This window comes from Epinephelus fuscoguttatus, linkage group LG2, assembly GCF_011397635.1.
Source record: "Epinephelus fuscoguttatus linkage group LG2, E.fuscoguttatus.final_Chr_v1".
In the NCBI taxonomy this organism is placed as follows: Eukaryota; Metazoa; Chordata; class Actinopteri; order Perciformes; family Serranidae; genus Epinephelus; species Epinephelus fuscoguttatus.
In genome coordinates, this window is record NC_064753.1 from 42,305,708 (window position 1) to 42,331,744 (window position 26,037).

The window sequence follows — 26,037 nt, forward strand, 5'->3', positions numbered from 1 at the left end:
CTGCGAGCATGTAGGCCTACTTGCTTTATCAGTACATCTGATACATAATAATCAGTTAATGCCCATAACAAACCTCCACACGGGTATACAGCAGCTTTATTAAAGTGAATGAGCGCTGAATCACCTTCATGTATGAATCACACATTAATATTCGCCTAAAATTACACACGAGCCGGGATGATGAAGACAGGAAAATAGAAATGTGGGGAAAAATGCCTCATGTCATGCCAAGCTCTCAGTGGCTCGCCTGTAGTTCACACTCTGCGTGTGTGTGTGTGTGTGTGTGTGGTGTACCTCGGTATGTTATCATCGACAGTCGCACAGCCGTAGAGGAATACAATGACTCCAACGATGGCTGCAGGGATCAGCATCTGTGTGTAGACTCCTAACCAGGCAAAATACAGTCCAACCTTCTCCCCAAAATACTTCCTGTTGAAGATGATAAACCAAAGGTGAAAGGTACATTTACAACATCAATACATCATTGTCAAATTAACTATGACACCGTACTACCATCATAACACCAAATGAGCTCACGGTTGATATGTTTAGGGAATGCTGAAAAGTTTCCCTTCATCCACTGACTGCAGTCTTTAAAATAAGATCATATCATGTCTGCTGACGTGACGACATGATGATCGTGAGCTTGCAGTCCCTGAGCAGAGTGTGTTTGATAAGGAGCTACAGGAGATTCAGCTTACATTCCCAGTCTGTTTCCTGGACCACATTCAGCTCAGCACATGACTATTGTTTCTGCAGAGGAACATCATGCTTCAGTGGAGCATCAATCTGCTTGTGAGAGTCCTCATCTGTCTTTCTTGCCTTCAGGCTGGTGACGGCAGTTAAAGCTGCTGTGAGAGCACCAGCCATGGCAGGCATGTGAGGTCTGCTAATGCGTCTGTAATTCACCTGACGGCTGTGACACTAAGAGCACTGCTGTGGATCTGACCTGATGAGTCCGATAGGCTGGTACTTGTAGAAGACACTGTAGCTGGCCCACTCCTCGTACAGCAGCTGTGAAGAGAAGCAGGAGGCGATAATTAATGCTCATATATTATATCATATATCAGACACCACAGGCAGCTGTTAATGCAAAAAATCACTTCTTGTTACCTGTTATTCTTAATTAATTCAGTGTACCGTGAATCAATTTTTATCCTCTAATTATTTTCAGATCTTTCTACGTTGGGGGAACTCGTAAATTATTTTCATGATCAGTTAACCCACTGATTATTTTCTCAATAAATCAACCCTTAGTTTTGTCTATAAAATGTCAGCAAATAGTAAAAAAAGACAATCACATGACCCCAGAGGCAGAGATTACGGCTCTAAATGACTTGTCTCGTTCAACCAAGTGTCCAAGACACACAGATATTCTGTTTACTATCGTAGAGGTAACAATACCAGAGAATATACACACAAGAGAGGCTGTGAGAGTTTTTGTTAGGTTACTTTAAAGTGTTAAGTATTTAGGGGTATGTATTGGCAGAAATGGAATATAATATAATAGTATGTTTTCTTTAGTGCGTAATTACCTGAGAAGAAAAACTGTTGCGTTTATTTGCTACCTTAGAATGAGCTGTTAATATCTACATAGGGAGGAGGTCCTCGTTTATGGAGATCGCCATGTTGCACCACCATGTTTCTACAGTAGCCCAAAACAAACAGAACAAACACTAGCCCTTTTTAAACAGGAGTTGTGCAAATTTGCAGGAAAGCCCAATCAGTCTTTTTTCAGCATTGGCAGTATAAAAACAAAATCGGGGAGTGCAGCAAAATGCTGTCTACCTACTTTTGTTTATACAGAATGCACCTTTTTCGGGGCAATGGGGGGCATGAGCATGTAACAAAAGGTGTAGCTCAGCGTGTGACGTAAACAGTGACAAGGGAGGGAAGCCGCGGCTGGTCGGCCCGTCCTTCACTGTTCCCGTCATCTGACAGTTAATGGCCTCATCGTTTGTGAGGACAAGGAGGGCGCGCAATTCCTTGTCTCCCCAGTTGCTCATCTTTACAGTGTCTGTCAGGTTTGTGTTTCCTTCTTGCTACTAGCTGCTCGCTAATTCCTGCTATCAGCTGTTTCCTGTTTATCCACCGCCAGTGGCTCACACATGCGGTGTCATCAACAGCTCCTCCCACAAGTCATCAACAGCCCCTCCCATGGCGGAAGGCCACCTCAGTCTGTTTATACTAAAAGGGTTCCACCAATATGACTATCCTACAAGGCGAAAAATTGGGCACCTCGGATCAACTCGCCAATCTGGCTCTGTGTGTCTAAACGCTCGCAGCTTGCCGGCAAAACGGCCCACCATTCGCGGAAAATCTGGCAGCGTAAAAGATGCTACTGGCTCTAGATATGGACGCTGGCATTTTTGCATCCACCGTAGTTAGCAGCCCCTCCACGACGAGGGCTTTCTTCAGTATTTTCACTGGTTTAAATTACCGAGTCTGGTTTTTTTGGAGAGGAAGACACCTCTATGTATCATTCAGCTCCTGGTAAAAACTTTCTTAACGTCTGGATCTTAAATTAGAAAGTGAAAAGGTGAGCACAGATTAGCAGACGTTGGGCTAGCGGCCTGTCTCTGACATGCCAAACATTGCAAGAAAAAACACTGATTTGTAACGTCAAACTGTTTTATTCAGTGTTTTCACCGGTTTAAATAATTTGGTCTCTTTGTTTTGGAGAGGAAGAGACCTCTGCGACTAATTCAGCTCCCAGTATAAACCTCCTGAACAATGAACACTGGAGGAATTCTAACCAGGAGAAGTTTCAGCTGGTGGCAATCTGCAGTCCTCACTACTATATGCCACTAAATCCTCCTAAATCCTACACACTGTTTCTTTACAGAAGTACCTACATTATATAGTTGGTCGATTATAAAGGATTTTTTTTTTTGTGTGTGTGTGTGTGATTGTGACACACCTTCTGCTGTCTTGGAGGATGTGCCGGACAACCTCATCAGGCAGTTGGCTGACATGGAAGGGTCGTTACCTTGATTAAGCTCACCTGGACCTTCCAGGCTATAAAAGCTGCCTTGTGTTTTCTCCCTCTCTCGCTCTCTCCCTGCATCACTGCTTTTCGATGTGCACCTTCAACACCTTCACAGCACACCTGACACACATCCACACATAGCGGACTTTGCTGACCTACACACTCCATTGTTTATTCGAGTTAATCTTAGTTTGTCTTAGTTGTCAAATCCACTGAGCCTGTTTGTGACAAATGGGGGCTCGTCTGGGATGACACTAATAACGCTAATAACACTGATCAATCAGTTAACTTGAGCTCTGGTGTTCAGCTACTATACTACCAATGAAACATCCTGCACATATGTTTCACATTAAGAGCCTTTAATGTGACGTGTGCAGAACACATAAGAGTCATTAACAGAAAATTCACACGGATAGAAAGAACGTCAAAGTAGAATTGGGATTCAAAAGAGAAACTCAGAGCAGCAGAGAGATGAGTAACAGATGACGGTGTTGACGATGATGAATTTACTGTGTCAGCTAAATCGACTCACATTTTATCAGTGACCAGCTAGTTTACTTCTTTATGTTGGTCATCAGTCAGATATTATTTAATCACAGGTTTTTACTTTTTAAATAAGATGGTGTGTTTATTAAGAGCATGTCGGGGAAGATAAAGGTTAAATAAGATCCATGAATTTGTCCCCAGTCTTGCAGGAAGATATGGCCAAAGCAGCATCCCATTTATAAAAGAATTAGTTTCAGTTTCACTTATCCAATCTGCAGCGCCCAACCAGCAAAATATATATTAATACACCACCTGAGCCCAACACAACCTGCACACCATGACTTTTATGCATTATAAGAGCACAGTTGTCAGCATTGAGACACAAAGTGCTGCAGAGTGTGTGTGTGTGTGTGTGTGTGTGTGTGTGTGTGTGTGTGTGTGTATGTATGCAAGAGATAGACAGAGAAGATGGACAATTACAGGCAATGTTTTTGTGAGTTATTAACAACTTATTCAGGATGCTGCTTTGTCACCTTTCAACATTTTGATATTTTGATGTTAAGCGTATAGAACCTGCCTCGTCACTGCAGCTAATAATAAGCTGACAGAGGGATTTTAACATCTTTAGTACCTGTGGGTCAAAAGCACATGTGTAGGGCTGGTAAATCATTCCTAATAAAACTGTTTCCACATCAACTGTCTTTGGCGGTTGCTTCACTTCAATACATTTTCTAAATGAATTAATATTCAGGAGGACATGCGTGGCCGCAAGCTGCCTGTTGGCGATTGCTAATGTATGGTATTACGCACCACCATGCATCACAGCCAGTTCTCTGATGCACTAAAGATGTATATGCAAATAAATCTGCATAATGTATTATAAATCCACTGATGCAGCATATTCAGAGCAACATATGGTTTTTCTCAGACAGCAGTGCCAAGCTTGTGCTGTACAGTGAGGCCACAACAGTTTTCTGGTCACGCATCCAAAGGAGACGCTGGGTGGCAATAAATCAATGCAGTCAAAAAAGAAAAAAAGAAAAAACAAAAAACAAATAAATAAATAAATAAAAGCTGCAGGCTGAACAACATTTCACCATTTATCTTAAAGACAGACTGTATTCCATTTCAGCAGGGATTTCTGTCACAAATTTAACCCTTTGAAAGCTGAGCAAGTTGGCTCGATTTCTCTCAAAAACATGGTACGAGGGCGTTGAGCATCGAAAGAAGAAATGACCTAAAGAACGTGCAAGAAATTAGTAAAAAGAAACCTTCAGTCATTGAGGGTTGGAGGATTTGCTCATTGAAAATGTGCATCATTAGAATTATTATGTAATAATATAAATACAGCAAAATATGAGTTGTATCATAGACTAGTCCTTTTTCATTCTGGGGCCATCAAATATGGCAGATTGGTCAGTGGCCATCAGCTTCAGATTCCCTTCACCCTTTAGCATCTGCATGAGACACACTGGGATTTAAGCAAACCCTGCGGCAATGATGTAATAAAAAGAGTGAGAAAGTCTGAATAGGGCGGGAAGGACGGGTGGTGGAAGGGTCAAACAAACGCAGAACTTTGACACAGGACACCGCTGTTTGTCACGACACAATCATTAAAGGTATAATATGTAGTTTTTCCACATAAAAATGTCTAAAAACAACGAAACCAATATTATATATTTTGTTTAGTTGTGTACTTTGATTATCAGAAATGTTTCCAACAATTTTTAAAACCCAGATAAATATGAAATATTAATAAAAGTTACGGACCGTGTCATTAGGTCGCAATGGCGGCGTAACTCCAGTTACCATAGCCGTTAAATGAAGGAGAAGAAGAAAAAGCAGACCGGATGAGACGTCAGAGAATGAATGTTACTGTTGCTAGGCTAAGCTAACTCGTCATGGATCATGATTATGCATTGACTGTTGCTGCACCTTCTGACACCGAAGCTGTCCTGGTAAACAAGCCGGTGAAACGGAAACGTACAGGTCAACCAAGCGATCCCAGAAGAATTTGGGAAAAGAAGAGAGCTAAATCAAGGATAAATATTGGTGTGGCCTTTCCGAGATGGAGAGAGCTTCGTGAAAATCTAGGACTACAATTCGACGCCGATCTTGCGTGTGTTCTACTAGACAGGTAAGCAAACATCTGGCTGATGTTATCGAAATATTAATCATTTCCACCAGTGTACTGCAAGCACTGCTGCCCGCTGGGGCACCAGCGCTCCGGCCGGCGGCTTCTGCTGCGGAGCGGTGTGGAGCGGAGGCTGGCTAACCACAACATCTAACGATAGGTTTCTATAATGCTGAGCTGATGCCGGTAAATTCATGGAGTGAGGAACGTCAGATCTGTATCTGTTATATGACTACAACTCCCATGATCCCACGCTACTTCGTGACGTCATCCAACTCCGTCTTCTGTTATTGTTTTGGTTTTAGACCCCTAGCAGCAGAAAATTACATATTGCACGTTTAACTTATTAAATGTAGAACAGTTTGTGTGCCATCCTCCCAAAATGCACCTGTAACAGTTCATATGATATCCTATAAATTGGTGCCCCACGAATGTCAATGTCTCCAGGGGAAAGAAAATCCCACCCCACCTGCCTCCTTACAACTGGGACCATTTCCTTCTTTACTGCTGTCAGCACATTAGCCACGTGATCGCAGCCTTCCAAAATATGCGGGTCATGCACAAATTACTGGCCCATGATTACATGGGATATGTACATGTATATGTGTATTTTGGTGCATTACTTTTCATAGGAAAACATATGAACACTGTATGCGAACAGCCTGTTAGGTTATATAAAAAACCACGGTCGTTTTGTTGCCTTAACCTAAAGTGGTGTGGTGACAAACGTGTTTTCTTTGAACATGGACTTTGAAAAGACACTAGAGAGTCGTAGTTTGAAGCACAGGGCCACTGACCAAGCCGCTGTATTTGATGAGCTGAGAGTGAGAACATGGGCAGGTGAAATATGGTACTGATGCACATCTCATCACCACCTGTAGGAAATTCTGCGGTGAATTATGAATCTAAAGCTGCATATTTCCCCATTTACTGTTTAAGTATCATTTAGTTTTCAGTGCCTGTTGAAGTTTTTATTAATATCAGTATTTTAGCAAATTATAATTCAATGTGCTGTTAATTCTTGTCATGTATAATTTATGTTATGCGGTGCATTTAAGACCTTGATAAATGCTCATGACAAATAAAACAACACTGATAGGTGTGGGGGTGTTGGTGTGTTCCCCAGTGTGGTTTATGTGCACAACACTGCTGTATGATACAGTCTCTACAATGATAATGAAACAGCTGACTGTGTATGTGCTCTGTTCCTACTACTAGGAGCCAAAGAGCACATAAATCACCATGAAACGCTTTTCCAAACACAATCACACACATTTACAGGCAGAGCAGCAAGGCAACAAACCAAGGCTTTTAATCACGGGAGGCAGGCCCAGAGGAGCGTTCAGGAGGCAGATCGCAGCGGATTGAGCTCTGAGACTGAGACTCAACATTCTCATTCCTACAGTCGAGGAAAACCCATTTCTTATACGCACATGTATAAGTGGGATTGTGGTAAATATAAAGGTATGTTGCAGCTAAAGTGCTTGAAAGCACCGAGCTGAAGCTTATCTGATGTTTGAGAACAACAGAGGGGGAATTATTAGGCTGTTGCCTTAGTGACACACAGCCTACAGTGTAATTATGCAGAGTGTTAGCAGGGGAGGAGATGACTTCAGACTCAGCACGAGCTCTGATTTTCTTTCCAACTGCCTGGTTGATTTTATTCTTGTACAGTAGGAGGCAAAGGCTCGGCCATGCACAAACGCTGCCAGGTTAGCACGAGAGTCTGTCGTGCTTTATTACTCATTCTTCTGGAAATAAACCCCAAAGGTATGACTAATTGAGTGGCATGTTTTAGTCAATTACAGATATTCTGTTGTTGTGATGCATTCAGCATGAAGAATAGACAAGCGTCCAAACTTCATTTGAATTAACTGGCGACACTTCAAACAAATTAATGTTTAATTAACTTGAAAGCAATTTGCTTCTGTCATTTGATCTGTTCCTCATAAAAGCAGTGAAAACATCGTTGGGGTGAAATTAAACCTGTAACCTTCTGTACTTCTCCTGCAGTTGTTCCAATATATAATGCGCACATAAATGACACTTTGTAAAAAGAAAATTTCTAGTTGGTAAAATGATTTCCCTTTAAAGGATAAGTGTGTATAATTTAAGGGGACATACTGGCAGAAATGGAATATGATATAATTGTGTAAAAGTGTGTTGTCTTTAGTGTATAATCACCTGAAAATAAGAATCATCATGTTTTTGTTACCGTCGAATGAGCGATTATATCTACATAGGGAGTGGATCCTCGTCTACGGAGATCACCATGTTGCCCCGTAATGTTTCTACAGTACAAAAACAAAATCGGGGAGTGCAGCAAAATGCCGCCTGCCTACTTTTGTTTATACAGAATTCACCTTTTTCGGGGCAATGGGGGGCGTGAGCAAGTAACAAAAGGTGTAGCTCAGCGTGTGATGTAAACAGTGACATGGGAGAGAAGCCGCAGCTGGTCAGTCCTTCGGCAATTCTCTCGTAAGTCGGCCCGTTCTTCATCGTCCCCGTCATCTGACGGTTAATGGCCTCTTCGTTTGCGAGGGCAAGTAGGGCGCACAATTCCTTGTCTCCACAGTTGCTCATCTTTACAGTGTCTGTCACAGGTTTGCGTTTCCCTCTTGCTACTAGCTGCTCGTTCCTGCTATCAGCTGTTTCCTGTTTATCCACCACCAGTGGGTCGCACGTGCAGCGTCATCAACAGCTCCTCCCACAAGTCATCAACAGCCCCTCCCGTGGCGGAAGGTCGCATCTGTCTGTTTAAACTAAAAGGGTTACGCCAAGACGAGGAGGAAAATTGGGCACCTTGGATCAACTTGCCAATCCAGCTCTGTGTGTCTAAACGCTCGCAGCTTGCCGGCAAAACGGCCCAACATTCGCCGAAAATCTGGCAGTGTAAAAGGGGCTACTGATACAAGACAAAACCTCCACACTGAGTCTCCCTCAGCCTGATCTTCAGTACATCGTCCCAGACCACACTATCAGAAGACATCCCTCTTCCAACTTCACCCCCACTTACATCCAATCATCACTCCTCAGAAACAAACACTTTCTGAATTACAATTAAACAATCAAAGGACATATTGTTGTGGTGTGGTCCTTGCTAGTAATAGTCCCTTTAACTTGAAGTTCATTAAACTCTGCTGTATTAAAAGGCGGTGTGCACACACGCACGCACACACACACACACACACACACACACACACACACAGCGGGTTCAACACACCCTCATTTCTGTTTAAATAAAACTCAACACAGCCAGTGTTAATTTTGTCAACTAAAACTTAAATGAAAACTTTTCGGTGACGACCATTTATTCCGTGACTAATTTGTAACGAGAACGTAAATTTAATAAGTACTGACAACAAAAACGAAAACAAAATCTCTGTTCATTATGAACTGACGAGTAAAAATGTGACGAAAAAGCTGGCACTGGCCAGCCGGACAATCTGGACTACAACCATCCTCAATGCCTTGATTGTTTTTCTTTTTAACCAACTAATTATCTTAACTCAAATTCAAACTCTCAGTCTATCTTTCTATCTTTCTGATTGGATGACTGCCCCCCCGCGCGCTGGTGGTGCACGTCCAGTTTTGCCACACAGATGCCTTAGCTCCACAGTGGGAAGACGAGAACAACAACGCCTGGTCAAAGTGTTGAGCCGAACAAAAGTAATTAGCCCTGGTTTCTTGCCGAGACTGCCAAGTCTGCATGAAGTTAATCTGAGCTGGTTTACTAAAACTAAATGTTTAGGCTAACTGATGACAAAGTATTTGTAAACTGATTGAAAGTGTCAGTGTGCTGACGACTGATTCAATTTATCGACTGGTGGAGATGCTCAACTTACTTTCCTGTCGTTAGATTCTGTGTTCACACCCTCGATGTCTCCCTGTAACACACACACACACACACATATATATATATATATAATTACACACATAAACCACCACACATTTTGATTTAATTTTACACTTTGTTCATCATGCATGTGGTGAATAATGCCTTTAATTAAACATGAAATTATGATTTCCCATTTGTCAGAATCCTGAGAGTAAATCAGGTCACAACTGAGATTCTTTATCGTAAATTAAAGAGTGCAAGCAGCGGACGCTTTGTTGAGTTTCACATTAGAAACTCACTGAATGGGAAAATTTTCACAGTAAAAAAACTGCGATTTATCAGCTGCTCTCGGGCCAGTAGAGGAGAGGTGATGATAAAGTGTGATGGTAATACTCACATCATGCAGGGGATAAGCAGCCGTATAGACACCACTGGCTAACAGACTGGTGATCCCTGTAAGAAGGCATATAGGCAGGATTATAATCCCACACACACACACACACACACACACACACACACACACACTGCGAAACTCAGTAGAAGAGCTCTGGAGCCAGTGAGTTAAACCCAGACATGACAGATGTTACATTTCCTCTCTGAGGTTCAAAATTTCACAGTGAAGAATTACATGTAGATGTAGTTTATCTTAAAGGGTAATTTCACCTTATTACAACAAGATAGTATATTTGGAGCTCTGGCCATCATTCCTATTGTACAGCAGATGACTGTCTGTAAACTGTGACTGACATTTACAAGAGACAGTTTGGGGGATATTGCACTGTGCTTGTTTTCTCATCCAAATAAACTGTGGAATATTTAAAATCTGTGAGTTCTTTTTTATCAATGTTGCCATGTTCTCAGATCTCCGCCATTAACTTTGTGAGTATAAAGTGGTTGATAGGAATGATGGTAAACTGCCCTACAGCTAGAATTACCGTCCCACGTTTGTAGGCCTCCGTGCACCGGTTAAGTTGCACTTAGAGTTTAAATCCATGTCTGTGAAAACATGGGTGCTTCACACACATTTTCCCCGGGCAGCACAGAAGAGCTTTACAATCACCACAGTTTCAAGGCTGGCACCCAAGATTAGTGTCACCCATTCATGTCTCCCCTTCTGTTCTTGAGATATGACGCTGAGTAATGGCCACAAAAAGTGATTTATACAGAACATTATGACATCACAGTGAAGTTGACCTTTGACCTTTTGGATATAAAATGTCATCACTTCATTATTTTATCCTGTTAGACCTTTGTGCAAAGTTTTGTCATAATTAGGGTATGAATTCTTGAGTTATGGCCAAAAACATATTTTATGAGGTCACACTGACCTTTACTGTCGACCTTCAAGCACACATTTCTATTCAGTTTGTTCTCCAGTCCCAGTGGACGTTTGTGTTAGATTTAAAGAAATTCCCTTCGGGTGTCCTGAGAGATATCGCATGCACGAGAATGAAACAGAAAAAGTCACAGTGACGTTGACCTATGACCACCAAAAACAAATCAGTTCATAGTTGCATCAAACTGAGCGTTCGTGCAAAATCTGAAAAAAATTCCTTCAAGGCGCTCTTGAGATATTGCATTCATAATAATGGAACGGACGGACAACCTGAAAACATAATGCCTCTGGTCATGGACATTAGCGACCCGGTCTCACTCCCATTTCTTCAAATAATAACGCTTGGCCAGCTGCCTTCGGCGTCAGACACGGACGCACAGAGGCACCCTTTGGTGGTGGTATGAGACGCACCAGGAGGTCACATTTTCTGACGCTCCTAGCAGCTACTGTTGTAGTAAGAGCGAGTAAGTCGACATAGTGCAGGCGGGAGGTGAGGTGGCTGGTCAAACACACTCTGGACTTCCACCTGGGAGCCTACTGTTCATGTCCCGTGTGAAACCAACAGTCAAAAGCTATTTTAATAATAATAATAATAATAATAATAATAATAATAATAATAGTAAAACCATGATGTTTTTTTCTGAACCTAACCCCGTACTTTTGTTCCACTGGTGTATAATACAGGTTTAAAAAGGTACATCTAATTATGAAATGTTGTCTTAATGACAGTGTCCCAGTGGTTGTAAGATGATGAGATGGAGCCTGACATAGGACAGACTAATCACATCCCATTTAAAAGATATGTTAAACCTTAACTGATCCCCAGAAGGTAAATTATAGATTGTTACACACCAGGGGGAGATCTTTTAAAAAAACAGATTAACATGAGGCACAATGCAAATCAGAGCACAAGTCAGGCATCATTAGGAACAATGATCATGCAGGCAGTACATTTTGAGTGAATGTGTGTGATTGCTTTTACAGGCTCCTGAAGAACCAGAGGAGCAAATATTTATCCACTTGATGAAGACACACATGTGTATTCTGTTAGATCAAACCCTAAAGTGTGCGACTTGACTTGATTTTTCTCCATCAGCTTTTGGGCTTTCTTTGCTTTGGAAATAATTTAATTTTTCCTGGATTTATTTTGCATTTCATGCCTCAAAAACGAACCTGAACGTATTTGTTATATTTTCGTCAAATGACTTCGACTGCATAACCCTCAAGAGACCGCCGTAATCAGCCACGGCTCAATAATCTCTCCAATTAGCTGTCACTTTCAGTCAGCGCTGTACTGTGTGGATGAGAAATAAGCTGCATACATAATGCAGGTTATACGGTAATGGGTCTCTGGGCACAAGTACGCAAAGGGCCCCACCACTTGTCACGCAGTCTTTTGTGTGTCTTTGTAGTTGTTATGCATGTTTTTGTGGTTTTGTGCATCTTTGAGGTTGTTTTTTGTCTTTTTGTGGTTATTTTGTCCTTTTTTTAGTTTATTTTTGTGTCTCTTTGCAGTTCCTTTGCACCTCTGTGGTCTTTTTTCTGTTTTTCTTTTTTTTTTTTTTTAGTCTTTCTCTGGTGGGGCCCTGACAATTTGGCCCCCTGAGCCTGTGCCCGCGAGGCCTGTTCACTAATTAATCCATGTTTGACATGATGGAAGCACTAGAAGAAAAGTCACAGAGTCACTGTACTTGAGAGACTTCTTTCTCTAGGGATCACGTATCTGCACGGCAAATGATGTCTGCTTGAGTTAAGAGTCAGGAGGAACATAAATTTTAGCTCAGATGGTCACCAACATCAAGATTCAATCCATTTCAAGCAAATCTAAGCACTAGGTTTGGAAATAAGGTGAAAGAATGGCACACGCTGCACTCTTCTGTGTGGTAATTACACTATACGCTGATGAAAACAGGTCCCACATTAATTGCATATTGATTTATCTCTTGTATTACAGATGCAGGCAGAGGGCTTACCCATGGAGTATTTGGTTTTGGTGCATTTTGTCCTCTTCACTACCTCATAGACCTGGTGACAGAAGAAAACATTCAGTCTTAACATCATGGAGATGTGGAGGATGAGCTGAATATTCAATAAGAGCATAGGTGAAACTGTTGGAGGGACAATGAAGCAGGCAAACTGCTGAGTTTTGTGAGTCGGTCCTCAGGGAGGCCCTGATGAGGTCAGTGTAAAACACAGATTCTTATTGATGAGAGCTGAGGCTCAGCTTGGAGCCAACGATTGAGGAGCTCCATCCAGTGATGAGAATCACATTATCCAGTCATTAGTGGAGCACTGCGAGGTGCTGTGTAGGTGTTAATGTCAATGCAGCAGCACATGTATGATGCATGTTCACAGAATGTATTTGTTTTTCATGACACAGGACACAGGAGTGAGGGGGTCTTATTAAAGGAAAGTGCACATCAGGGAGTGCAGGGTGTCACGTCTTTGTTGTTAGATCTATGGAGAAATACGCATCTGTCTATACTAAGGGAGGGGACAACCATAAATGTAACATTTCATACACATGCTGTCACTGTGCCGGGTTAAACCTGGCTGTGGCCTCCTGAGGGAACCACCCTCTCTGCTAAAACCAATACTTACTATTGAGCTCCTGGTCCTGCTGTCAAAGAACTTGTCCCTGTCGGACAGATCAAATCTGGCAACAAAGAACAAAACAGATGTAGTTTTAGTCACAGATCCAGAGAAAGCATGCAGACTGATTGTAGCATATTTACATCACAGTAGACAGTGTTGTAGTGGCGTTACCTCTGAATATCAAAAAAGCCACTAATGAGTTGTAGGCACAGTAACTTAAAGGGAAACTTCACTACTTTTCAACCTGGACCCTTTTTTCCCATGTTTTTGTGTATAAGTGAATAATGGGAACAACAAGATTTGATTGGTCAAGCACTGAGTAAGACTGCTGCAGACAGCAGCAGCGATACAGTCTGCAATGTAGTCACACTGGGGCAATTGTGCTCGATCAATTTACATCTACTAAAAGTGCTTGTTTTGGCCACTTAACAGGCTCAAAATATTATACTAATTGTCTGACAACATTGTCAGAGATAAACCTTTTTGTTTAACAGTAAAATCCCTTTTCTTTAATCAGAAACGTCAAACCAACCAGACTCCATTTTAAAAAACTGTAATTTTATCATCATAAAACAAGCTTCATTCATTCAGAGTCCACAGACGCAAAACAGAACACAAAGGCCATGTTGTGTGTCTTTTCCACAGTTTCAAAAATCACCAGCTCTGGTTCGGTTGAAATAAACCCTTAATTCACCCAGTTAGATGTGAAAACACCCTGGCTCTATACACGCTAAAATTACTGTTAATTTTAAATGGAGTCTGGTGGGTTTGGCAATAGTGAATTTGGGGCTGTTTCTGGTTAAACAAACAGGATCTTACTCTCTTACAAAAAGGTCTATCTCTGTAGAGATCTTTTCCATGATGTTGTCAGACACTTAAAACAAAAATCTGAGCCTGTCAGTGGCAAAACCAAGACGTTTTATTGGACGTAAATTGACAGTGCTCAATTGCCCCAAGTGGTGACACTGTAGCCTGTTTGGCAGCTGCGGCCTGCAGCAGTCTCAGTCAATACTGGACCAGTTTAGGAACTGTTGTTCCCAGTGGTCACTTAGACATAACAATGTGTGAAAATATGACCCAGGTTAAAAAAATACCAAAGTTACCCTTTAAGTCTGATGCGAGGACAAGGGATGTGATTTCGTTTAAAACATTTACTGAAAAGTTAAAATTACAGAGGAAATCTATGTGTCAACTAAACTGCATCTGATGTAAATCACAAAGGGAGCAGTCACTTACATTACTACGTTTTATACAATGTCTGGAAATGAATTTTGCATATTTAAATTAACATATATTCACACATTGTGGCTCGTACAAGTGGAGAGAAAAAAAGAGGAGAGGTGAGACAAATAACATTCACTTCTCTAGAGGTAAATATTCAGACTAATATTGTTCATATGACGCTAAAGTGGCTTTTACTGTCCAACTAGCACAAAATGAACAGAGATTTTACCGCCTAAAGCCCCAACCTGATTTTTTTAACAGGATAACAGTCTGAACATTTCATGTTCCCAAAACAACCTCCATAAATAGGACCAAGAGTACAATAACAATAAAGTCATGTGATGTATGTTCATGCACAAGTAGAGTAAAACGGAGGGTATGTTATTATGTTTCAGTACAATGCAGGGTGCAATATCACAACAAAAAGATAATGAAGGGAGGAGGCACAAGAAAGCTCTATAAATTCTGGTTGGCTTAACCAGCCGCCCTGTCTCCTGCTAATCATGGTCAGGAGTAGTTAACAGCATTCTGCCTCAGTGGGAATATTTACTGCCATTCAGGACTTACTGTAGCGTGATGTTCATATAGGCCAAGGTGAATTAAAGGAATACAAATGATGACTTGTATATTTATTATTCTGCCCATGTTTAGGCCTTTGCATACTGACTCAGACGTGTTTTATTGTTCCAAATGTGAATATTCACAATAAGGAACAAAATGCCAAGGCACATTTGTCCCTGTGCTTCTCTCCACTGGAGGTGTCTTCCTGCCTGTCACCACTCTCTGCTGGTGTCTTGCATCTGGCAGAGCAGCTGAAGGGCTGAGCTGTCTCCACACTGTAACTGTCTCTCTGTCCACATCCTGTTCCTCGTTATCATCATCCAACTGAATACTAGTATCTGACCTGTTAACAGTAGGCTATCTGAGTTAAGAAAGGATGTCTTGACTGTTATCAAATCCGTTTCTCTCTCTTGTTGTGGATGCTGCCAAAAAATTGAACCTGCTTCAAAAACTTCAACGAATTTCGGAGTCAGTATCTTAACATAAAGGCCTCTGACAAATGAATCGACATTAGTTTTCTTGTGCTGTGTTCAGATGCTTTTCACAAGCTATTTAAACACCCAAATTGTAAAGAAATCTGCAATCAAATCAATCACTATGAAAACATGTGTTTACACCACTCACACAACTCGTGCATTATAATCCAGGTCTCAGTTATCCAGTCGTACACTCAGTACTTCTCAAAGAGACAGCTCTCTCTGGAGGGAAACTAAACTGAAAGTTATCTGCGCTCTCTTTAAACTGAGTCCACTGACAAAAACAGAAATGTACCTCCCCTCAGGGAGGTGGATAAGGGTTCTGTATATCACTTAATTTAGTACAATACTATTGTACAATCAACTGTGCTGACTCTTCTAGACAGAGATGTGCCCATAAATTTAATATTAAGAACAAAGGATAGAATAGATTGTAAAACCCTTCGAGGCACTTTTGTAATTTGTGCTTTTGTGCCATAAATGACTTAACTAGTTGCCCTGGGCAGATATTGTAGGAGTCAAACTTCATAAAATGTTGACCTTAAACATTTTGCTAAAATATTCAGTGTGAATCTACTGCCAGATATGCTGATGTCCAATGTCCATACACTGTATTGTGCCGACGTAGTGCATTAATTTTGAAAGAGACTGTATGCAAACCGTACATTTCCTGTAAAAAGCTGCAGTGTATTTTGAAAGCAGAAAATGCATGGAACAGGCTGAACTTGACATGGCGTCCCAGAACGTCAACAACCAACGCATCCAGGGCACCTTGCACGTTATATCTTGACATGGTAAGCCCATGACCAAACGTCAATATGCGACGAAGCCGGAGTGAGAATTCGTTGTTCCCGGCTGGAACAACAACATGGCAGTGTGCATGATATAAACGGCTCATTCTAAGGTAAGGAAAACACAATTTTATTTTCAGGTGATTATACACTAAAAACATTACATTCCATTTTGTCAATAATCCCCCTAAATCCTTCACACTGGACCTTTCCAGTTTTCCAGTTCCCCCTTAAACTCTTTTGCCACTGCAGAGCCTTGCAGGTGTCATAAGGAGAAAAAATGTGTGCATGAATAAACAGAACATGGTGTTAAACAGTACTGCTAACAATTCATGTGATAATATAAAATATTAAAATGACAGAATAAACTCTTGTAAGCACTTCAGTACCAAAACACAGCTGCTCCAGGTGTATTTCCCTGACAAACTTAATGACCCAACAATCTATAACCTCAGTTCCTGTTGTTACATTAATCTGACATGAAGTTACTTATTTATGTCCCTGCGAGATATTTCCAATCAGCTTTGCTTCATAATAATGTGGGTAGTATGTGTAAATGAACTGTATTAAAACTCCCTCCAGCTTGTCAGTGCCCAAATTTCCCTGCTCATTTGCCAGCAAACATTTTCGCTGGCTCTGAGGCTGTTGTTCGAACTACAGACTGCACTTCTTCATTTTTGTTTGCTTGCCACCACGGATGGAAAGACAGCATGAAACACAAACACAAGGCCCCCCTGCAGCTAACTCCGAGTGGCTCCCTTTCCTGCAGCACAGAGCAGGTGAATTTTAAACATCCTTCATAGTGAGGATGCTTATCATTTCAAATGCACAACAACCTTTAACAAACCACTTTAGAACACTGGACAGAGTGTACTGTACTGGGTAACTGTTTCAGCTGCTGGAGGCACACCAGGCTCCCCCTCACCTGACACCCAAGCTGTCGGGTGTCGGGGTCCTGGGCTTTATCTCACCTGGTGGTGAAGCTGTGCGTGTTCGCCTTCAGAAACATATTTAACTTACTGTTCAACCGTAACATGAGATCATTTGTTACCAGCTATCTGCCATATTGTTTTTAAGAGGAGCAACTCCAGCCCGCCCTCTCTCTGAAGTTGTCAAATACCACCGTTTTGTCAGTGATTCTGCTATGAGACACCCAATGCCAAAAACCACTTTTCAGTGGTATGATACGTTGCCGGGCGGTGTAACTATGTAACACAGCTGGACAAAACCTTCTGCGGTGTTATGATATGCCGCAGGTTGGCTGGACGGCACCTGTCGCAGCAGTATGGTATGCGGATGGGTGGCATCCGTTCATAACGTTGCTGGACGGCACCTGTTGCATTGGTATGATATGCCTCAGGATGGTGTCAGATTGAAACGCTGCCAGTAACGACTAGGGATGCACCGAATATTCGGTAACCGAATATATTTGGCGGAATATTGCAAAAAAACACACATTCGGTATTCAGTGGAATAAGTTAAAAGCAAGGCCGAATAATAGCGGCGTGTTTTGATAACGCAATCAAACAGCGTGCCGTGACCGGCGGAGTAAAATCTCGGCAGTGTGGCGATCCGTCCATCACCGCACTCGCATTTGCGACTAAAAATAGTTTTGAGTGAGCAAAATAGGCTTAAATCATTCAGCACGCTGTGCGAGCAGCCTACAGATTTCAACCACCAGCAGAAACAAAAGGCGAATCCCATTGGTTGTGGGTTGAACGGGGGTCACAGACACAGACAGCGTTTAATATTATTCGGCTTCGGCCACAAATTTTCATTTCAGTGCATCCCTAGTAACGACGTAATATCATAAAATGGGGAGCTAGAAATTCCCTTTAGGGCAGGAGGGGTGGTGGATGGGTCCAACAAACCCCGGACTTTGACCTGGAAGCTGCTGTTCACTTCCTGTATGAATGTAGAGCCAAACCATGTGCTTGTGCTGACGTCCCGGCATTGGTAGCAGTGTCCTGGAATATCAACAGCAGACGCAGGAGGACACCTAGCATGTGATATGTAGACATGAAAGGCTGAGCCCGGTCTCACTCCAAAGTCGTCAAAATCAAGTGCTTGGGCAGTGATTTGCAATGTCAGAAACCAACGAAAAAAGGCATCCTTTCATGTCAGCATGATACGCGGCAGAAGTTGGCAGTTGACTAGGTGTCCCATACCCAAGGTACCTTACACATCGTATGTGGACGTGGAAAGTCCATGAGCAAACATCAACATGTGACGAGGTCGGAGTGAGAATGTGATGAAAGGCCACAGACAAAGTGTCAATATGTGACGACTCAGGACGAGAGCGTGCTGGCAACTGACATTATGTCATCCACCAACAGGGGCTTGTATTGGTGCAGTGCACAGTGCATTCTGGTAGTTGTAGGTTGTGAACGTGACAGCCCTTTTTCTCTCTTTTCTCTGGTCATGTAGCACCAATTTCTAAAGTACTTCCATCTGTCTACTGCACAGACAGCACAGTTTTATGAAAAGACCATCTTTCCATCAGTGAAGTACTTCTTTAAAACCACCAGTCCGACTCATGTGAACGTAACTCTTCGAAGAAAAGCACTTAGAAATGCGTGCTCTGAAAGCATTTCATCAAATTGACTGAGTGGGCAGCTCCTGTCACTCAGTCAGTACTTGTGTTGCTGGTGGTGCTTGTTGGCCTTCACTGAAACAGTCCAAATGGTGCTTGTGCCTCTGCTGACAGGCAGCATTGATCTGAAGTTAAATCTGCAATTTGGGGGTTTCACTTAATCATTTATTTAGTCCTGGAGAAACTTGAACATTCTCTGAAAGGACATAATTATATTTAAGACCTTTCTTGAACACTATGTCTGATGAAGCCAGATTGAATTAATGTGGTTTGAAAGCCACTTCCCACTGTAATCTATATCAAGGTTTAATCTCAGGGAACAGGCCTGGAGTGTTCGCAGAACTGATGAAGATTAAGTGACAGAGAAGATGTGGAGGGAGATCTCCTGCTAGCTGTTAGTCAGAGCTGTAAATATAGCTGCCCACTGCCCACTCTCTCCTCCATACATCCCAGCAAGCTGATGCTTATGCTAAGACATTCTTCTTCTCTGATCACCGCCTTTGAAGGTGGTTTTACTTGCTGGGACTGAGCCGGAAGTGTCGATGAAGTCATGACTTCTGTCTGTAGTTAATCCCATAAGTCAGTCTAAATGCTTTCTTTTGCTATTTTCCATATCCTCCAACACAGTGTTGAGAAAATGTAAATGACTTTTGTGATTCAGGCTCGCTGTGTTTGTTTCCTCGCGGGAGAGAAAGCTGAAGGATAGGAGCTCCAGCAGAATGCAGCAGGAGAGCGTCACGCTTCAGCCTCCCTGCCATGCTGCTGAGGGATTTCTCGGTCCAATTTACACCTCTGTGGTTGTTACCTCGTCACACTGTCTGTGTGGGTAAAACTGCTTGGCTTTTACTCAGAGGTGAAACAACATGATACATGGAAGAACATTTTGGAAATTAAAAAGTTTAAGAGTTGCTGGTTATCTAATTTGCTCTTTGTAAAAGACTCAATCACAGAAAAATATCTTGCATCTAATAGAATATTTTTATGATCACGATCTCTTGCTTCAGGACATCTAACTGCACTGTGAGATTATTATGGTAGTTATGGGATATTTTTTTCATTGAAAATGCTGAATTTGGTTCAGTTGCTATACAGCACCTTTGCAGTGTGCTGTATAGTCTCTGCTTATTGATCTTTAACACCACTGACATGTCTCTTTCATTAAAGTCCCTGACTGTGAGCATACATTTGCTTGAAGCAACATTTATTTATGAGAATGTTTACATCCACAGAGAGACGTTGATTCTCGACCAGCCTTGATAACACTGAATAATTTAGCCATCCATGTGGAGACTTCAGGTGTCTGTTTCGCCACATGGTGACTTCTTTCTTTGATCCAAGTTTTAAAGCTAAACATACTTTTAGCCACATGGGTGCAGCAGTATTGATGGGGAAAGGAACAAACCAAAATTTCTATTACTCTTTTCAGTGTCTGGTATGTACCAAGTCAGCCTGACAACCCCACTGGCTGTCGTATGGTACTGCTCACTCGGCTTGGATGTTATCTATTTTTTTTGATACCTTTATACCTGCCTGAAAATTCACTGTGGTATTTGTTATATGACTGTATTTGTGTGTGAATCTCCCACACCCCTTGAGTGTCAAGTTCACTTTGTTCCTGAAGCTGCCTTAAGTTGAAAACACACTGGCACTGCCGCATCATGCAATGTGCTTCAAGTGCTGCCCCTAGCACACAGTGGACGCTTCATGCTGCTGCTCATCAACAGATGACCATGCAAAGTTATTACTATTTTTACTGAAAGATCTGTACCTCCTCCACCTCTGCATTAGCTTAAAATCATGTGTGGACAGTCCCTACTTAAACTTGATTTTTCTGAAGAGCTGATCTCCAGAGCCATGACTTGCCAGGCAACATCTTTTTTGCCATTGTCTCTATACTGACGGGACTGTGGGTTGTTTAGTTCTCAACCTCAACAACAAGTCTCTCCCCAACTATTCGTTGTCACACACAAGCAGGGGTCGCGTTAACCGGATATTCTCGGTCATTGACCGTTTTTTTTACAATAATGACCGGAAAATCTGAAGGCCGTCCGTCATTTTGACCGGCTGCAATTACCACCCCTGCCCACTTGGCGGCGGAGTGCACAGTCAGTGGTTTAAGTGGCTGCCTTTTTCACACTGCAGAGAAAAAGTCATTCATCTGCTTCATGTAGCGATGTTGACATAACACCCTGGACACACCGGACGCGGAACCGAAGCATGGCGCCTAGCAGTGGAGACAGTTTTCAGTCAGCGCCCATGTTAACCTATCTGACTGTCCACACAGGCTGCTGAGCAGAGCGGAGCGCCCGCAGAGGCAGCGCTTCAGTTTGGCGTCTGGTCTATTTTTCACGGGAGCTGCGAGCGCTTCTGTCAAGCTGGATTGAGCGGATCGTACCAAACAGGATGTCGGACACAGAAAAGATGATAGAATCCGGCCAATTTTCAAAATAAAATAACAACAGCACGCACTGAGTGAGGAACGTGAGGAGAAAATACCGTGTTTATAATTTAAAATAACACAACAGTGCATAATCGAACACATTTTTCAACACCATAATCACTTCATTACAATTTTAATTTTGTGTCATCGAGCCTACAGGCATAACTACATAGCGCCCTGGATACACCGGACGCGTTAGTGACGTGTTAGTGCCGTCCGGTGTATCCAGGGCGAAGCCTAATGGCACGGGTGTGTGGATGTCTGTTCATCTTTTCGTTCATGTCCTTATTAATGCACACTTTATAACTTGCTTGTTGGATTTATTAAAATCGAATGAATGACTGATAACTAAATGTCTTTGAATATCTTTATTATCATTTAAAAACGAAAATTAAAATGACCGGTAAAAATAGATTATGACCGGATTTTTATGACCCTGTCGGTCAAAATGACTGGCGACGAAAACGTCTAACACAACGTCTGCACACAAGACACAGCGTTCTCTTTATACATACATCAGTGGTGAGGAGAGGAGTTGAGCTGCCACAGGAGCAGAGAAAAAGAGCTGCGATGGAAGCTGGTATGTACAAGCAGAGAGTGAGCATTTCATTCTGGGGGTGGTGAGGCTGGAAGTAGAACAGTGTCGTGAAGTGCCACGGGGTGGCACGTTTAGGAGTGGCAATGCATGTTTCGCAGCCGCCAGTGTGGGGTTACTTAAAATAATAGGGTTGTATTTTTTGACATGCAGTGTTTGCTGTTCGTGTGTTTTGGCCTTAATTGTCAAGAAAGGCAATATTCTTACTTATTTCAGAGAGATACAATAGTGCACCTTCTAAATTCAAGTGTCTCTCTCTCTCATCAAACTAAGATTTACATTGGCTTAATTGCCCAGTTAACACTTCTTTCAAATTCAACAGAAACAAAATAAAACTCACCAGAAGTCTCAGGGTTAGTCTTGTTAGTCATCTAATTAGTTAGTCCACTCCTCCAACAATCACCAACTCTGGTTTGTTGAATTAAACCTTTAATTCACATGGTTAAATGTGAAAACATGCATGTTTTTTTCCCTTGGTCTCTCTTTGCCATTGCTGCCTGACTGTTTACAGTCCTGTAACATTATCCCCACTGCTCATAGTCCGCATGTTTGTCAGCTGCACTGCTTGTTCCACCAGTAGAGACTGACCTCTGGTGGTGCTTGATGTGCACTACATACAATGCATCCTCAATACAGCCCCTCCGTATTAGTTTAATAGAAATAATGAGCATCTGTGTTTTCTTTAGGATTTCTTATTACCCTGGTATAATGTAATACTGCCATACCACCCAAGCCTACTGCTCATGCTGCCTCCTACAGTGAGTGAACAAGAAGCAACTGAATCAGACTCAAGTCCAGATGACGAGGCAGCTACACTCACTGAAAGAGTCCGAATGAAGCATTCTCTTGAAGTGAGATGTCTGCTTCTTGCCCAGGAAGAACGACAAATCGATGCTACCAAATCAGATTTCTGTTACATCGTATTGAGCTTACATAGCCTACCTACATACAAATGGGATGCTGAATCAATGCATTAAAATGAATATTTTATCTTTATTTATTCAAAACTGATAATGTCACACAGTGTCACAGAAAAAAATGCTCAATATTTTGTAAACACTCAAAAGGTTTGGTACATATATCAACTCAAATAAACCGAGTCCGTAAAAACAATCTGTCTGCCCATCACTAGGCAGTGGAACAAGCTGTAAAGAGTAGTTATGGCCTACTGTGTTAGTAAACAGTTGCCTATTTACACATCCATCAAACACAGAGCAACATTAGCATTCATGTCAAACTATGCCTCTGGCCAACTGATGAATTTAATTCCAATATTCACCCTCCTCTCAGCTTTGCTCTCCAACAACTCCTGAGAAAAACTGGCTCTTTAGCAGCAAAATGTTCCACTACGTTCACAGGCTAGCTGAAACGGTGTCTTTGCGCTGTTTGTTGCTGAGCAGATCGTGTTCAGTGAGTTTTTGTACTGCCTGCTGCTGGAAACGTGGTCGATGAAAGCACAGTAAAACCAAAAGAACAAGCTAAATTCAGCTAAAAAACTCCATAGAGTTGAGGGGAGCTGTAGGATGGAGTGATAATTCTCTGAGGGTTTATCCTCACATTAAATCCTTCCACATCACTCACTGTCATTTGGCCCATTGTTGACATAAGAATACTGATTAGTGCAGCTTTAAAGAAGAAAAGAGAATTGTGACTTGGGCATGTATTGAGCTGTAATGGTACAATAATCAATATGTTGACTGCAGAGTGTGATTGTGTTGGTCCACTGTATGTGATCCATGTTATTTAACTCTGCAGCATTAGTACTGTGTACAGATGTCTAGGGGTGGGCGATATATATCGTTAACGATAATATCGTCATTGTTGTTTTAACGATGTGCAAATTTACGTTATCGAGTATGCAAATGACTTCACAAAAACTGAAAACACACGTTGAAAGGTTGAAACCCCACACATTCACTGAACAAGAGTTACGTAACTTGCGTGCAGCAGCACGCCGCAGTATGCCTAGGTGGTCACATGATCTCTCACTGGCACCTTCCCAGCAGGTCAGCCTGTTGCTAAACAAACATTAGTGAGACAACATAGCAACACCGCCCACGGATGCTCCAGCAGCTTCAGAAGACGTGGGTCAACTGTAGTGATAGGTCCCAGCCTGTCAGGCTAAAGTTCACAGTACCGGAAGACCGTCTACGGAGCAACCTAGCCTAGCCACAGTTAGCTGAACGAAGCGGCAATATGGCACAGTTTCAAGTCTCCCTGCCGGAAAAGTTCACCTTCAAGGCTGAAGGCTGGAGACCGAAGCAGAAGAGAATCGCAGGAATGTGATCTTTCAGAGAGCAGAGTTTAATCAGTGGCTTCAAGAAACGGGCGAGACGGCCGACAGTTTCATTACGGCGCTGCCTGGCGGAGCACTGCGGTTATGGGGCTCTACATGATGAGATGGTGAGGGACAGGCTTGTGGTGAGTCTGCGCGACAAACGCCTATCTGAACAGTTGCAAATGGACCCGGAATTGACACTACAAAAGGCCGTCACCAGAGTCAAACAGAGAAAGCAGGTAAAAAAGCAGCAAGAAATGTTAAGAACATTTTTCCATTAATATCATCTATGAGAAACAATTAATGAGCTATAACTCAGGCTGTTAAAAACACATATTTAAAAGAATATCGTCTAATTACCGTTACCTTCAAAATCCCCCAAAATATCGAGATATTATTTTTTGTCCATATCGCACACCCCTACAGACGTCACAGCATACATCATGAAACACATCAGTAAATAGAGATGTCCGGAACCGATTTGCAGGACTGAAATCAGAGCTGATCAAAGCATTTTTAATTGATCTGTTCTTGCCAATTTTCATGTTTAGCAAATATATTTGAAATATCAAATACTGCTACTTGCAAATGTAAAGTGTACCAAACTGTGGGAAAGCTTTGGCTCTGAACCCTACACTTTCAATAAAAGGACGGATTGACAGATAACCAGGTTGTGTTAACCCATCCATTTATGGAAAGTATTCCAGGCATCCTTCTCTCCCTATCAGCGCTTTCCAGCTCCTCCTGGGGGACCTCGAGGCGTTCTCAGGCTGGACAAGATACGTAATCCCTCCTGCATGTTCTGGGTCTGCCCTGGGGCCTCCTACCAGTTGGACATGCCTGTGCACCTCTAACGGGAGGTGCACAGGAAGCATCCTGGTCAGATGCCCTAACCACCTCAACTGGCCCCTTTCGACACTAAGGAGCAGTGGCTCTACTTGGGACTCCTTCCCCTATCTCTAAGGCTGAACCCAGCCACCTCATTGAGGAAACTCATTATCCATGACCTAATTCTTTCCATCATTACCCATAGCTCATAACCATAGGTGAGGGTTGGGACATAGATGGACCAGTAAGTTGAAAGCTTCGCCTTTTGGCTCAGCTCCCTCTTCACAACAACAGTCTGGCACAGTGCCTGCATCACTACAGACGCTGCGCCAAACTGCAATCCATCTCACGCTCCATTCTACCCTCACTTGTGAACAAGACCCTGAGATACTTGTGTTAATATTATGACTGCAGTCCATTATAGATAACCAGCCACTTGACAACTCATATCATAAAATGAGCACCTTAATAGAATTAGAGTTAAAACATTAGTTTCCATGTAAACATTCTGTCTACAGATTTCAGAGGGTGAACAGCTCAGATGTGTAAAATGTCTTTGGCAAGCAGATTCTACTGCTTGTGCTGCACATGACTAAGCAAAGACGCACAAAGCCACACATGTGAGAAACATTGCAGTCAGTTTGACTAACTGTCTTCACAACAGCAAGCGGAGAGTTAGAAGAGATTTTACTCACAGATGCTGCTTCTCTCTGGAGAAAGGGTGAGAGAGGGATTTGACGTTTTGTGGCCGGTTGCCATCTACATTTGGGTGTAGAGGAGCTGTGACTTTGTGGATGAACAGTCGAATCTTTTCCACCACATTACTGCCTTGTTTCACTTCATAAACCTGCAGAGGAAGCAAAAGAAATGCAT

The 26,037-nt window shown here is 42.3% G+C and overlaps 1 protein-coding gene across 2 annotated transcripts in view; it reads right to left on the minus strand.

Moving 5' to 3' along the window:
• The window catches only part of ano1a (anoctamin 1, calcium activated chloride channel a), a 118,943-nt gene that overhangs the window by 46,234 nt on the left and 46,672 nt on the right, over positions 1 to 26,037 (minus strand). For both annotated transcript variants that reach the window (XM_049595212.1, XM_049595211.1), the window contains exons 5-11: positions 25,860 to 26,011; positions 13,385 to 13,439; positions 12,757 to 12,808; positions 9,845 to 9,900; positions 9,455 to 9,496; positions 950 to 1,014; positions 295 to 429 (exon numbers count right to left, since the gene is read on the minus strand). In XM_049595212.1, coding sequence (XP_049451169.1) covers positions 295 to 429; positions 950 to 1,014; positions 9,455 to 9,496; positions 9,845 to 9,900; positions 12,757 to 12,808; positions 13,385 to 13,439; positions 25,860 to 26,011 — 557 coding nt within the window. The remainder of the gene's footprint in view (positions 1 to 294; positions 430 to 949; positions 1,015 to 9,454; positions 9,497 to 9,844; positions 9,901 to 12,756; positions 12,809 to 13,384; positions 13,440 to 25,859; positions 26,012 to 26,037) is intronic.